Source organism: Petaurus breviceps, unplaced genomic scaffold (genome assembly GCF_028583685.1).
Source record: "Petaurus breviceps papuanus isolate PSGF00001 unplaced genomic scaffold, PetGlider_PUasm1.0 229, whole genome shotgun sequence".
NCBI classification, from domain to species: Eukaryota; Metazoa; Chordata; class Mammalia; order Diprotodontia; family Petauridae; genus Petaurus; species Petaurus breviceps.
In genome coordinates, this window is record NW_027185903.1 from 14,836,235 (window position 1) to 14,851,232 (window position 14,998).

A 14,998-nucleotide genomic window follows, 5' to 3' on the forward strand; every position below is an offset into this window, starting at 1 on the left:
CAATGCAATAACCAACCATGATTCTAAAGAAATGATCGTGAAGTTTGCTGATAGAGAGATGATGAATTCAAAGTACAGAATTACATACATTTTCAGACATGGTTAATGAAGCAATTTATTTCCCTTGAGTATGAATATATTATTTTTCTTTGTTTTGATTTGGGGAAGGAAGGGGATTTGGGGAGCAATGTGGGGAATAAGTGAAAATGGTCATCCTAAATTGGTGTTAAATTCAGAATAAAAAAAAATAGTGTTCCCCTGGTGCTATGGCAACTACAAAAGCTTAAAACTTCACTAGCACTTTTGGAATACCCTATAAACATTTTTTTTTAAGGAAAATTATACAAGAATGACTTCCCACCTAGAATAGAGCTGTAAATTTTTTTGGGAAAATAATGCCTATTTTCCCTTCACCTCTAAAGACAACAAGGCCAAGATCCTTTAACAGAGTGAGAAAAGCATCAATATTGCTTCAGTTCATCTCTCTCACCATTTGTTTTTATTTTAAAAGAACATTCAGAGAGAATAGCTGAAATTAAAGTAATTCAACTTCTTTTGCTAAATTAAATAAACTGCTCAATTTCTCTTGGTAGAAACTAATATGGGTAAAAACATGTTAAAAATTAGGCCGAAGACATGCAAAAACCAATAAAAACAACAAAAAAGATATGACCTGGAAATTGAGGGGATGCCTGTCAACTGGGGAATGGCTGAACAAGTTGTGGTATATGAATGTAATGGAAATACTATTGTGCAACAAGAAATGATAAGCAGGCAGGTTTCAGAAAACCCTGGAAAGACTTACATGAACTGATGCTGAGTGAAGTGAACAGAACCAGGAGGACATTGTACACAGTAAAAGCAACACTGTGTGATAACCAACTTTGACAGACTTAGCTCTTCTCAGCAGGACGATCTAAGACAATTCCAAAAGACCCATGATGAAAAATGCTATCCACATCCAGAGAAAGAAGTATGGAATCTGAATGCAGATTGAAGCATGCCATTTTCTCCTTCCCCACCCCCTCTCTCTTGTGGTTTTTCCCTTTTGTTCTGATTCTTCTTTCACAACATGACTAATGTAGAAATATGTTTAATATGATTGTACATGTATAAGCTATATCATATTGTTTGCTGTCTTAGGAGGGAGGGAAGAAGAAAAAAATTGAATTCAAAATCTTATAAAAGTGACTGCTAAAAACTATCTTTACATGTAATTGGAAACAAAAAATACTATTAAGTAGAATAAAAAAGATATGACCCCGAGCATTAGCATTACATTATTCAAAGTTAATAAATGTCTTGTTATTAATATTGTTTAAAAAACTCAGAATAGTTGGTAAATGCTATGGCTGGTTAGGACTTCACAGTTCTTTGTCGTTTGTTTATTTGCAGAATGAAAGAAATCTATGTATTATAAGCCCATGAACTGTCTGAATTTGTGAACTATAACTCTTTTATTGAGTGTTGAAAGTGAAACTACAGTTTATCTTGATTACAATCTGTAATAAGATTTCTTGATAGCTCTCTAGAAGCATAGTTCTAAATTATGTCATTATGTAATGATATAAATTTATTTAAATGAGTGAGACAGGAAATCACATACCGTTTATCTTAATTTCCCCAACAAAAGAAGCAAGCAAGCAAAGAGTTTGGTTTCGTCCTGCAACAAGTAAAATTACATTTGTCAAAAGGATATGATAGCATATGATACAGGCAATATAGACATAGCATTGCCAGATCATCATCATTTGCAATAATGTTATTAATATAGTATCATCAAATTTAATCAATATAATTTACCTTTTTCTTTCCTTATGTTGTTCCAAAGGAACTATAATTCCCTTGTAATGTTGTTTTTCCTAAAGTCAAAGTTGTGTGAAATTAATTAATATTAGGTTCATATTACTGAATATGATGTGAGATACTTTGGGTCTCTTAGAGGCCAAGGAACCAATCACCAATGATCAATTGTCTCATGAGAGAGACCACAGAATTAGATGGAGGGCATCATATCATTTAGTCTAATCCATCACCAAACTGAGAAAACCCTCTACCATGAATCCAAGTCGTCATCTGGCCTTTGCTTGAAGACCTCTAATGAGGGATAATCCCTCTGACTTTTAAGGCAGTTCATTCAACTCTGGGATAACTCTAATTGCTATAATAGCTGAAATTCGCCTTTTTTTGCAACTTCTTCAGTTTGTTACTAGTAGAACTCTAATCCTTCTTTCAAATTTGAAAACAGCTATCCTGTCCTTTCCTCTTGCCAACCTCCCAACTCCCAACTCTTCCCTTTCAAAACCAAACATACCCTATTCCTTCAGCCCATCCTCATGTGGCATGAACATGAGGCCCATCACTATCATGGTTGTCTTCCTCTTGATCTTCTCTAGTTTATCAGTATCTTTTTTAGAATATGGTGCCCAGAACAGAAGACCACACACTAGCAGTGGTCTGATGTGGCCAGGCTGCAGCAGGACTATTTATTCTCTTGGAATCTAATACTATACTCCTTCCTATTCATAGACACCATGCCTTCCAATGAAGCTTTAGATTACATTGTCTTTTTTTAGCTGCCATATTACATTATTAATATTGTACTTACAGTAGAATAGTTGGACCAATTCATAGATGCACTGACATTGTTATGGATGTTATTATTTCCATTTTTATCTTTTCCAATTTGGTGTGTGTTCAGTGAAACTTCAGAGTTGTTTAAATGTCTCTAATTATTAGTGACTTGGAGCATTTTTCATATAGTTGTGCAAAGTGCATTTCTTCTTAGGAAAATTGTTACTATCATTTGAGCACTTATTTGGAGAATGTCATGTATTTTTGTAAAAAGGATTTATCTTATACATCAGAATTGTATAAAAAGATATTTGATATAATTTTTTTCTCATTAAACAGTTTGTTCTATCATCCTAGCTATAGTAATCTTGTTCGTGAAAAATCCTTTAAATTTTAGGTAATGAAAACTACATTTTATCTATATCTATTCTTTGGTTAAAAATCTTCCCCTACCCATAGATTTGACAGGTTCCTTCCTTCTACTATTTTTTTTAAAGTATAATCTTTTATATTTAGGATTTAGGTCCTGTATCCATTTATACATATTGTAGAATATACTGTAAGATGTTGGCCTAAACCTGTTTTCTGCCAAATTACTTCCTTGCATATCTAGGATCTTGTTGAATAGGGAGTTCTCCCTGTAGCTTTTTATTGCGTTGATCAACTACTGTGCTTCTGGATTTTGCTTTTCTGGTATGTTGTTGCTCCATCTCCCTCTCCAAGCCCTCTCCCATGACCTTTTTCAATTGAGTTGCTGTCTAGCCTTTATTCCCTTACCTTGTAGTTGTAAAGTTGACTTTTTGAACTGATGTGTAGTATCATCTCATTAGCTTCGGACTAATATTCTAGCCTGTCAAGATTTTTTTTTTTTAATTTTTCAATCTATTTATTTATTTTCATTTTTCAAATGATTTATTAACTTCTGATTTACATCATTCATTTCCACCAGATTTTGAGTTACAAATTTTCTCCGTTTCTCCCCTACCCACCGCCCCAAAATAGCAGTCCCACAGGATATCCCCTCCTCCAGTCTGCTCTCTCTCATATCTTCTCCCATACCTCCTTCGACTTTTCCAGTAGGGCAGGTGGATCTCTATGCCCCAGTGCCTGTATATCTTATTTCCCAATTAAATGTAAAATAGTATTAATAATAGTATATATGTATTTAAACATTTGATTTTAAGACTTTGAATTCCAGATTCATTCCCTTCCTCCCTCGTAACCCACTCTTACTGGGAAGATAAGCAGTTCAGTATATGTTGTACATGTGTAGCTAATGCAAAACATTACCATAGTAGATATATTGTAAAAGACTGACTATATTTCCCTCCCTCCTATCCCACCTCCTGCTTGTTCTATTCTCTACTTTGATTCCGTCCCTTTTCAAAAGTAGCTGCTTCCAACTTCCCTCCCCCCCAGCCTGGCCCCCCCTCCATCCCCCCCTCTCCACCCCCCCCCCCCCCCACTCTCCTGTAGGGTGAGATACCCTATTTAGTGTGTATTTCATTCCCTCCCCAAGCCAAATTCAATGAGAATAAGTTTGACCCATTCCCTTTTGCCTTCCTATTCTTCCCCTCCATTGTAATCATTTTCCCTTGCCTCTTCTATATGAGATAGCTTACCCCATTCTGTCTCTCCCCATCACCTCTCATTATATTCCTCTCTCACCTCTTAATTTCACCTTTTAAGTATCATCTCTTGCTATTAAATTGGTCCTGTGCCCTCTATCTATGTATACCTGTAAACATATATACACATATTCACATATGTATTCATATGCCCGTATACCCTCCAATATATATATACATATATATATACACACATTATATATATTTCTATTTCCTTCAACTATTTTCATACTTAGAAAAGTTTCATCAGTTCCAATTATTGTTTTTCCATGTAGAAATTTTAATAGTTCAACTTTGATAAGTTCCTTATGATTTCTTTTCCCTGTTTACCTTCTCATGCTTCTCTTGCTTCTTGTATCTGAATGTCAAATTTTCTATTCAACTCTGGTTTTTTCATTAAGAATGCTTGAAAGTCCTCTAATCCACTGAATGACCATATTTTCCCCTGAAACATGATACTCAGTTTTGCTGGGTAGGTGATTCTTTGTTTTAATCCCAGCTCATTTGACCTCCAGAATATCACATTCCAAGCCCTTCGATCCCTCAGTATAGAAGCTGCCAGATACTGGGTTACCCTGATTGTGTTTCCACAATATTCAAATTGTTTCTTCCTGGCTGCTTGTAATATTCTCTCCTTGATCTGGGAATTCCGTAACCTGGCTATAATATTCCTAGGAGTTTTCTTTTTGGGATCTTTTTCAGGGGGTGATCGGTGGATTCTTTCAACCTCTATTTTGCCCTCTGGTTCGAAAACATCAGGGCAGTTTTCTTGGAGAATTTCTTGGAGGATGATTTCTAGGTTCTTTCTTTGATCATGGCTTTCAGGTAGTCCAATAATTTTTAAATTATCTCTCCTAGATCTCTTTTCCAGGTCAGTGGTTTTACCCATGAGATAGTTCACATTGCCTTCTGTTCTTTCATTTGTTTGGATCTGTTTATCAGCATCTTGATTTCTCATAAAGTCATTAGCTTCCATTTGCTCTAATCTAATTCTGAAGGAATGATTCTTCTCAGTGAGCTTTTGAGATTCTTTTTCCATCTGGCAAATTCAGCTTTTTAAGGCATTCTTCTCCTCATTGCCTTTTTGAGCCTCTTTTGCCATTTGAGCTAGTCTATTTTTTAAGGTGTTATTTTCCTCAGCCAGGCCATTGACTCTCATTTCATAATTTTCTTGCATCTTTCTCATTTCTCTTCCCAATTTTCCCTCCACTTCTCTTATCTGCTTCTTAAGGTCCTCTATGACCTGTAACTAGCTCCTATTTTCTGTTGAAGCTTTTGGTGCAGGAGTTCTGACTTCACTGTCTTCCTCCTGTTCCATTCTTTGATCCTTTTTGTCCCCAAAATAGGAGTGTAATATTGGATTCTTCTGTTTGCTTTGCTTCCTTTTCCTGGTCATGTTGCCACTCAATTACTTGACTTTTGGGCTTTTTGCCACAGTAGGACTCTGCCACCAGACAGAGGAGCTCCGCACCAAATGCTGAGGTTTTCTCAGCTGCCAGACGTATTAGTTGGGTACCCCTGCTGAAGCCTCCAAATGCGCTGGCAAGCTGGACACACATCCCAGGTCCTCCACCCTAGACTGAATTCCAGATCCAAGCAGGTTAAAGCAAGAGCAATTACCCCTCAGACTGGTTGCTTGGTCCCCCTACAGTCCGCAAGCCAGGAGCTGAAGCTGCCACATGGGAGTGGCTGCACAGCTGTGCCTCCTCAGCGGCTTCTTGCCCCTGGGGCAAAAGCTGACACACTCTCAACTACTGACTCCCAAAGTCCACACTGCACTGACCTCTCACTTTGTCCTTAGCATCTGTGTGCTGATAATTCTGGAAACGGCCACAGCAGCTGGTGATCTGGAGTCCCTCCAGCCAGCGGCTGGTCAGGCCCACCCTGGGGCTAAAACCTTGGCGTGGGCCTGGGCTTGGCTCCCAGAGCGCTGTGCTGACCGCTTCCTGCTGGCCTGCCGGGCTGTCTTCAGCGGGAGGTTAGCTTCTCTGTGTCATTTTTGTGGGTTCTGTAGCTCCAAAGTTTGTTCAGAGTCCTCTTTTACATGGATTGGAGGTGGTAAGAGCCGGAGCGCGCGGAGGTCCTGTTTCTACTCTACCATCTTGACTCTACCCCCTTCTCTATTTTTAATTTTCAACATTCATTTCCACAAGATTTTGAGTTACAATTTTCTCCCCATCTTTCCCCTACCTCCACCCCAAGACACCAAGCCTGCTGAATACCCTTTCTCCTAATCTGTTCTCACTTATATCCTAAGATTTTTTTTATCCTTTATTACTCAGTGTTAGTTATTTCTCCCAGCCTTGTATTATCTGCAAATTTGATAAGTTTACCTTTAATCAAATCATTGATAAAATGGTTTAAAAGCACAGAACTAAGTCACTGGAGAATTCCAAGCTGGCATTGAATGATTAATACCTATTCTTTGCATCAGGCCATTCAACCAGTTTCAAAACCACTTATCATCTAGCTGAAAGGTCACCAAACAACAAACTGAGGGGCAAAGTCAGCCTACCAAGTGTTTTTGGATGCAACTTTATTTTAAAAATGTAAAAAGCACTCAGCTCACTGGCAGTATAAAAACAGGTTGTGGGTTGGATTTAATCCACAGGACATACTTTACTAACCCTGATCTAACCTATATGTCTCCGTGTTTACCGTAAGAACAGTATGGGGTCATTTGTCCAATCCTTTGCTAAAATCTAGGTAAAACATGTTTACAAAGAGTTCCTTGTTCTACCAGTTTTACCAGGTCAAAAAAGGAAAAGAATTTTAGTCTGGAATGGCATATTCTCGAGGAAGCTGCTTTTTGGTCACTGCTTCCTTTTATAGAGATCTCCTGAGAATTCTTCCACGGGACGGAGGTCGAGCTCTCATCCCGGTTGTTGGACAAATTCCTTCTCTTTTTTTTTGATAAGATCTATATTTGCTCGTTTAACCATGTAGTACTTCTCCCATCCAACATGATATTGATTCTGTTTTTGCCTCTGAAGACAATAATGGCAAGATCCTTTAACTTCTAGAGTGAGTCTCTCACCATTTGTTTTTATTTTAAAAGAATTCCCATTCGATGGGTGCCCTCTTAGTTTCCAGTTCTTTGCCACTTCTTGGGAAAGAAAAAACTTGGGGGATATATTTATCTGAGTCAGGTGACTTGAGCTCACTGAGGCAGTTAGGTACTCTTTCATTATCTAAATATTTACCTTGGGTATCAAATGCCCTCTTAGTCCTATTTTGGGGGTTTTGTTTTATCTAGTCCAAAGATTATTCTCTTTAAAATAGAAAACAGGCAAGAGTTGAATAGGTCCAGCTTCTATTCAGTTATCTTTATCCTACCAATTCCAAACAGTGGTCCAATCCATTTGACCATTTCTTCCTCAAATCATTAAGATATACAGTTTTCTACAGTTCTTTTTGCTAGGCTCAGCTTATTCTAAGAATGAGCACCTCTAACACAATTGCAAAAGGACCGTGCTGTGCTTCTATATTAATATTAACTCCCCTTTCTCCTCAACAGCATTGTCTTTAAACTTCATTCTTGAGGTTTTTCCCCTGCCCAGGCTGTCTCGACTTGTACACTTTTAGGGTATTCCGTTGGGGTTCCATTTTACCCTGATAGGAGCTAAGGTTCAAACTAATGGATGCTTGGAATGGTTATATGGAAAGGTTGCAGGGCTATTAGTATTTATTGCTTAGTTTTAAGTGCTGAATGGTTTTTTTTCTCTTTCTCCGTGTGACCTTTCCCTACCCTCCAACATCCAGATATAGCTCAGGATTTCCCTCTGCCTTTTCAAATTCATTTTTTTTCCCCCTTTTCACACTGATACATCTGGAGAGAGGATACTCCACAAATCCCTTCATCTACTCTTTTAGATCAGTCATTTGGCCATGCCCCAAATAGAAACACAGAACTTTTTTTTCTTTTTTTGTCTTTTGGAGTGGGGAAGGCAGGGCCATTGGGGTTAAGTGTCTTGCCCAAGATCACACAGCTAGTAAGTGTTAAGTGTCTGAGGCCAAATTTGAACTCAGGTCCTCCTGACTCCAGGGCCGGTGCTCTATGCACTGCACCACCTAGCTGCCCCAACTCAGAACTCTCTAGGGCAGTAACTGAAAAATTCTCCCTGCTGACTGTATTTGGTTTTTCTGTTTATTCCTCTGGAGAACTCCTGTGGTGACAGGCTTGTGGTGCCATCTCTGGAGCTGAGCTCCAGAAGCTTGTCAGGACCTTTTCACCTCCCAAGGTGACATCAGTCTATCCTTATATACTTTCTAGCTGTGTGAACTTGGGCAAGTCATGTAACCTTTGTTTGCCTATTTCTTCATCTATCAAATGGGGATAATAAACTCAGCTACTTTCCAGGGCTGTTGAAAAGATCAAATGGGATATTTGTAAAGTGCTTTGTAAATCTTAAAGCTCTATATAAATGTTGGCTATTCTTAGTATCTCGATAAAGCATTTGACTTCCTTTCCTTTGTCTTACTCATCTTTCCTCTGGTCTTGATTTCCCAGTCTTCTTAGTTTCTTTGACTTAAATTCATCTCTTCCTTCAGTCCCAACTGTTCTCCTTCAACTACTTCTCAAATCCTCTGGCCTTTATTCCATCTTTCACAATCTCTTCATTAGCTTAAGTCTTTCTCTTGTTCCTTCTCCCACATGACATTCTCATAGCACATAGGTGGCCTTACTGTCATAAAGGTCTTTTTTTTTTGTTCAAGAGAATCATGGTTTATACACTTGGAAGTAATGACAGAAGTCCAATATATGGTTGCCAGACAAACATATAGACATATTTAATTTAAAAAGGCATATATTCAATTTATTTCTTAAATAAAGGTTCATTAACATTAAAATAATTTCTGCATATAGTTACAAAGGATATTTTACCTTCTTCAAAATAAGTTTTTGATTGAATCTGTCTCTGGTGATTCTGAAAAGGTGAACATGATGTTATCCACAGTGCTCTGCTAAGCCAGCCTAAGCTTCACTGGAAAGTTCCAAGAAAGCAAATCCATGGGAATTTTTCAGCAAGGAAAATCAGGAATTGAAAAAAAACAACCCTTTTCTATATATATCTATATTCAGTTTAATCAACCACTTTTATAGAGTGAGAACTCAGGGCTGATGTTTTTCCACTGGGTCCTGTGTGTCTTGAAGTTGTGCCACTTGTTTCATGGTGTATAGTTCGAGGGTATTTTGCTGCAAGAGCTTGAGGAATGGTTTGCTGAAAGAGAAAAATTAACTCTAGTGAAAATGCAGTACAATTCTGTATCATTTTTTGTAGTGCTGAAACTGACAAGAAAAGAGAATCTTCCATCTTTTATAGATTCTGAAGCTAGGAAGGGGCTCCATGGTGCTGGGAAGCTGTGAGGGGAGAATATCAGGAAGGAGGGAGACGCATAGCCCATTCCCCCAAGGTGGATAAATCAGAATGGAATTCCTGGGGCTGAAGCAGAGATCCCAGGCATCCTCTGGTGGAAAGGTGCCATATGCCTCAAAAGACAAAACACTGGGCACACATGGAATACCACTTTATTCGGGAAGAAAAGAATCATTGCTTTGTAGGGAAATAACTTTTGTTTTTAATCACCTTAGGTTATTTTCACTTGAAGGTAGTTCTGCTCCAACTAATTTGGATACTGAATAATTTTATACAAAATGGAAATAATTGCTAAACTGCAATACAACTAACTGTGTGCCCTGCCTGGGTTGTTGTGCAGAAAGTGTTTCACAATACTTAAGGCAGAGATGTGCATAAATTAAAGAGGCTGCTTCAAGGATCTGTGGATTCACTCCTGCGGATGCTCCCCCTAGTAATGTAAATCACACTCCCCTCTACAACTTGGTGGCCCAGTCTTTGTGGCTGCAATTGTTTCCAAGCCTTTCCTGCTTAGTGAGATGTAGCCTTCAAGTGCTCTGGCTCAGCTTCCCATTACAATGAAGCACCAGAGGAAGAACAGTGGAAGAAACAATGATGATGCTAATAAGAAAGGTTGGTGGGTTGTACTGCCTGAAGGGGGAAAATCCAAATGTTGTAAATTTTATATTTTGTACTTTTTTTTATTAAGAGAAGAATGAGATCCCAAGTCTGAAAAGATGTAAATTCTTGACTGTTGTCATTAAGGCAGTAAAGCTAGCTTGGTGGGTCACACATCTGGCACTGGATTTATAATGGAAATACTCTACAACTGCAGATGCACAATGGTCATTTTTGGTAGTTAGCAGTAGGATTTACTGTTAATGTGACTTTTAACAAAATGGTTGCCTATGTTAAAAATAAGCACTATTGCTTACTACTACAAACAAGTTTTTATCATATTCTTCTATTGACATTTATCTTAAATTTTTTGAGCTAAACATTTTAAATAATTTGATCAAAATATTTACTGTAAACTTCACAAAACTGAAGATGTGTTTAGTTTCAATGGAAAGTAATTTGATTCAGTTAAAAATAAGATGTTTTCCTATGTCTGACTCCATTAAAAATATTTCAAAATTCCAATTAAGAATTTTAAGTGACTGTGAGCAAGTCATTTCACTTTTCTGGGCCTTAGTTTGAAATCTGTAAATGACAGGCTGGATTTGTGACTGATCTTCAAAGACCTTGCCAGCTCTAAATTTATGAGCCTATATAATCCCAAGTGACAAAAAATATTAAAAACTTCTACTCTCTACACTTGGAAGTACTTCTCTAAACACATTTTCTTGGGAGTTTCTTTTAACAAATTTCAAAACCTTTTTGTAATGCTATTTGCTTTTTCAGAACGGCATTTATTGAGTGCTTATTATGCTAACGGCACTGGTCTAGATATTGAGGGGCATACAATGAATAATAACATATTGATCTAGCCCTAAGAGAGCTTAAAGCACAGCAAACTACTGGGCATGCTTGTAAAATGTAGTTACTAGCAAATTTATGTGGTGCCTGTTTAGAAGAGCTTTACGGTAACCCTCTTGTGGAAAGTAGGTAAGAGAAAAAAATGAGTGGATAAAATTATGGCTGGTTTTGTACTTCTGAATCTTCTGTAAACAGGTAATCAAACGGTTTGATTGAAAAGTTGTAGTAGAGGCTGTACTTACTTAGTAGATGGGGCTAGAGCATTAAATATGATTCCTAGTTTAATATTATTAAATATTTGTTGTTATTCAATTTTTTTTCATTTGTCTAACTTTTTGTAACACCATTTGGGATTTTCTTGGCAGAGATACTGGAGTGGTTTGGTATTTCCTTCTTTAGCTCATTTTACAGGTGAGGGAACTGAGGCAAACAGAGTGAAGTGACTTGCCCAGGGTCATATAGCTACTAAGTGTCTGAGACCAGATTTGAACTCAGGAAAATAAGACTTTCTGACTGCACATCTGCCAGCAAGCACTCTGCCCACCTAGCTGCCCCAATTATTAGTTCTGAAAAAACAATACTTTAAAAATGGAGCTAGACTGGTGTTAATTCATTTACATAGCCCAGAGTATATAAAATAGAAGGAGGCTATGGTTTTCTATAATCCATAACCTATTAATGAACACAAATACATTCCTGAAATGGAATGTCATGGCTTACAGAAGTTGGCAAATTTAAATCGAAATCTCTGTCCTACTGACAGAGATTCAATTTATTTTTTGGTGCTTGAGGTGTTTTTTACCTAGAAAATGGGAATGACATCTATTAATGATTTTATCTTTTTTTTTAACTGCAAATATTATGAATAGAAACAAAAAGGTTTTTCCATTTGAAAAACACATATGTACTCCTACTATGCTTCTCCTATCCATTAAAAGCAAACAGATTCCATGCATAGGTTGAAGAGACTTGCTTTCTAGACTTACTACACTTAGAGAAATGTACCGTGGGCACAGAAGTTACAGCCAGTTTGAATACTAGGTCATTAATTCATTCTGGGCCAATGAAAGTTACTTGTTTCACTTTGCTGGCTAGCCCACAAAAGCGATGAGTAAAGTCCCATTACAGGAATGTAAAACAGGTTCAAATTGTTGGGGAAGGTAAACACTGGAGTTATTTTCTCCGTTTGCATGAGAATGAGCACTGCAGGGGAAATCAGAAGACTAGGAGGTAAGCTCCTGCCTGTGTGATCATGGCAAGTCACTTGGCCATGTGGAGCCTCGGTTATCTTAATTTTTCTTCCCCAGCCCCTAAAATAATTCCCTGCAAATACTGGTGTTAAGGAGCATAAAATGTAGATGTAAAGGGGGTTCCAGAAACCATCTCGTTGTAACTTCCTTTCCCTCATCTTGCAGAGAAGGAAAAGGGACCTAGTCCAATGCTACCGCTCTCGCCATTTTCCCCCTCCTCAGTTGTGCCACTTTTTGGCAATGGAACCTTGGGAAAATCTCATCGGCAGAATGGGGGTTTTGAACAAGATGACTTCTAAGGTCACATATATCTCATGAGGGTCTAAGAATGCAGCTTCTGTCTGGAAGTATGCCTAATCTTCTACATAATTAGCCAGAACTATGGCTAATAAGATTTAATGCATTGACTGAATTCAATATGAAAAAATGAATAAAGGACATTTTAAAGAAATCTATAGATCAGGAGGAGGGAAGCAGTGTGGCGTGATGGATGGTGAGCAGGCCTTGGAAGGAACGAAGACCTGCATTCAAATCCTGTTCCCCACACATGCTAGCCATTTGACTCTGGACGACTCACTTATTCTTTTGGTGCCTTGGGCAACTCTCTAAGAATGTAAATTGCAGAAAAGGTGACAACTTGTTTTCTTAGAAGGTGTTTCCTCATCTAGGAATTCTCTATACCAATGAAATCACAGGCCCAATTATCCCTCTAGATCAGGACACATAGGAACTGTGGGGGAAAATAAGATCATGAACTCTGGCATTCCTTTCTATTGGTACAACATCCTTTCCTTATACTTCTTCCATCTCTTACTCCTCCTGATCTCTGGGCCCTTCACTGCCCAGTTTATCATTCTTGCTTGTTTTAGTGTTACTTCCTCCATTTGTTTTAATCCTCTAAATTTCAAATTCAACAGTGCATTATCCTTCACCCTTGAACTTGCTCAGAATCTTTCAGTATTTCCTCATTGTTTAGAAGATAAAATACCAACTCTTTAGCTTGGTTCTGAAGGCCTTCCTTCACAATCTGACATCAACTACCTTTCTAGACTTATTTCCCTACACTTCTGCTCTGTATACTCAGTGTTCTGGCCAAATTGGGCCAGACACTGGCTAAACACCTCGACTAGCTGCTCTCTGTTCTTATCTTGCCTTGTCCACCTCTGCATTTGTGTAGATGATTTACCATACCTGAAATGTGCACCTTCCACATCTGTGGCTGATGAAATCCTTCTCTTTCTTCCAGGCCCAGCTCAGGTAGCCCCTTCTCCATGAAACTTTCCCTGATGCTTCAGTTCAAAGTGATCTCACCCTCATCAAATTTCTTACAGCACTTGGCCTAATCCTCCCCCTTCTAAAAAAAATCACATCCTACCTTTACTGTAGTTGCTTGTATTGGTATCTTAATCCCCTACTAGATTTCAGGCTACTTGATGGTCGAGACTATGTGTTTTTTTTTTTAAATCTTTGTAACCTTAGCTACCGTATGTGCTACATAAACTAGTCACTTAATAAATGATGAATCTGGAGACAAGTAAAACCTGACCAAAGATGGGCAGGGAAATAAAATTATTCCTTGACATAGTGAATAAAAACTTAATTTCTAAAAGGTTCTAAAATTTCTAAAAGTCTGGAAAGAAGGAATACAATGCTGAGTTCAAAACTTCTAACTTTTCATTAGAGACAGCCAGTGACACATGCTTTCCTTATATGTTGTGCAGCAATAGAATGGGAAAAACAATAAAGAGGGGAAATACTGTAGCAAGGCTAAGTTAGAAAAAAGTATTTAAATTCCAAGTCAGGAGACCTGAATTCTATGTTCACCTTTTGGCACAGTAGAAAGAAGACTACATCTGGAAATCAGAGGTCCAATCACTTATTACACCTATGTGACCCTTGGCAAGTCATTTGACTTCTCTGTAGGGCCTTGGTTTCCTTATCTATAAAATGAAGGGAACAGATAAGCTAACTCCTAAGGCCTCTTTCACTGTCAAATCCATGATCCCATGAATTGATTCATTTTGTAATTTTAAGTCACACTGATCTGAGTTCTAGTTTCCTCACTGGTAAAATGAATCTATTACCTGTTGCCATGTGCTTTGGGAATGTTGTAATGATTAATACTTTTAAAAAATCTGTAAAGCCCTTCAGGCACTATTGGAGCAAGGTAGTATTACTGACTTCCTTGTTTGTGCAGAACCATCACTGATATAGTACTCTGGTCCCATATCATGGCATGGAGGTGAGCACAGATTTCGAAAGGCTGTGCCAAAACAACGTGCAAACGCTTTTAGGCCCCTCCCTGTTGGGAAAGCTTTGAGTATGGGCCTGGTGATAGGGACATCTAAGGACTAGACTAGTAAAATTTATCTAAAGGGCACTGGAACACAATTTGTTTTAGTTACAACCCCAAAACAGTCTACTAATGCAAAGAGAAATTGTGATTTGTTTTGGTGCTGAGTACCATGATGAGATCAGAGGTCCTTGAAGGACTAAAGAAATAACAGGAAAAAAAGTGTTACATATAAGATAACTGATAACATATTCCTCTATGTGTCAAACAGTTTGAATGAGCAGTTCTAGTCAAGAATTTTTCTGTGATGGATTGTACTCTTCCTTATAAAGATAAATTGTACTTGATGACTCAAAGTTATCATTTGAATAGTAATGCTCATTTTGGGATGTACTTGGTTCCTGAATGTGTTCATCT

General features: G+C 37.9%; 1 protein-coding gene across 3 annotated transcripts in view; it reads right to left on the reverse strand.

Annotated features, from left to right (window-relative positions):
- Nucleotides 1-8,992: 8,992 nt before the first annotated feature.
- POC5 (POC5 centriolar protein) overlaps nt 8,993-14,998 on the reverse strand; it is a 65,262-nt gene continuing 59,256 nt past the window's right edge. For all 3 annotated transcript variants that reach the window (XM_069096253.1, XM_069096251.1, XM_069096252.1), the window contains one exon: nt 8,993-9,424. In XM_069096253.1, the coding sequence (XP_068952354.1) occupies nt 9,287-9,424 (138 nt within the window). In that variant the 3' untranslated portion in view covers nt 8,993-9,286. The remainder of the gene's footprint in view (nt 9,425-14,998) is intronic.